Genomic DNA, 619 nt, shown 5'->3' on the forward strand with positions numbered 1-619 from the left:
ATATATATATATATATATGTATTTTAATGTTGAATATACTGAAAGAAAATTAAGTTTTCTTGGCGAGAGAAATATTGTGTATTTAAATATTGTACACAAAATTGTACATGTATTAATAGAATCGTTATTCATCAAGTAGATGAACCTTGTTTTCTTTTTTCCAATCTTACCGGATATATCCCGAAGAAACTCCTGCCGATTGACGAGGTAAGAGGGATAAGTTTTAGTCTTGGATAATACGTTCGCCGGTTCGGAGTATAAATGAAGGACAATGACCTAAATTGTGTGCAGAACGTGTTGTGTGCTTCTTCGATGGTCAATCCCCGTGCGTATAATTCATATTTGATTTGATTATTTGTAAGTGTAGAACTGAATTAAATTGTTTTCTTATCGAGATACATATAAAAAAAAATCGGACAATTTCTCACAACGGGAACGGTGTAGTTTTGTATGTCGCAGTCAACTAGATCGTAAATTATTATGAAGGTAAGATGTATACACGTACATATTTTGTGGAAAAATTAGAAATTATTCATCAAAAGTACTTGTGCTATTACGTCATTTCTTTAGCGCGTTATAAAAAATATTTACAAAAGATTCAACCTGTTAGGATATGCGT

At 31.3% G+C, this 619-nt stretch overlaps 1 protein-coding gene across 1 annotated transcript in view; it reads left to right on the forward strand.

Moving 5' to 3' along the window:
* Positions 1 to 243: 243 nt before the first annotated feature.
* The window catches only part of LOC108747528, a 5,555-nt gene continuing 5,179 nt past the window's right edge, over positions 244 to 619 (forward strand). Inside the window, exon 1 of the mRNA XM_018485087.1 lies at positions 244 to 486. Within this exon, the coding sequence (XP_018340589.1) occupies positions 481 to 486 (6 nt within the window). The 5' untranslated portion in view covers positions 244 to 480. The remainder of the gene's footprint in view (positions 487 to 619) is intronic.

The sequence above is a fragment of the Trachymyrmex septentrionalis genome, unplaced genomic scaffold (assembly GCF_001594115.1).
Source record: "Trachymyrmex septentrionalis isolate Tsep2-gDNA-1 unplaced genomic scaffold, Tsep1.0 scaffold2, whole genome shotgun sequence".
Taxonomy (NCBI): Eukaryota; Metazoa; Arthropoda; class Insecta; order Hymenoptera; family Formicidae; genus Trachymyrmex; species Trachymyrmex septentrionalis.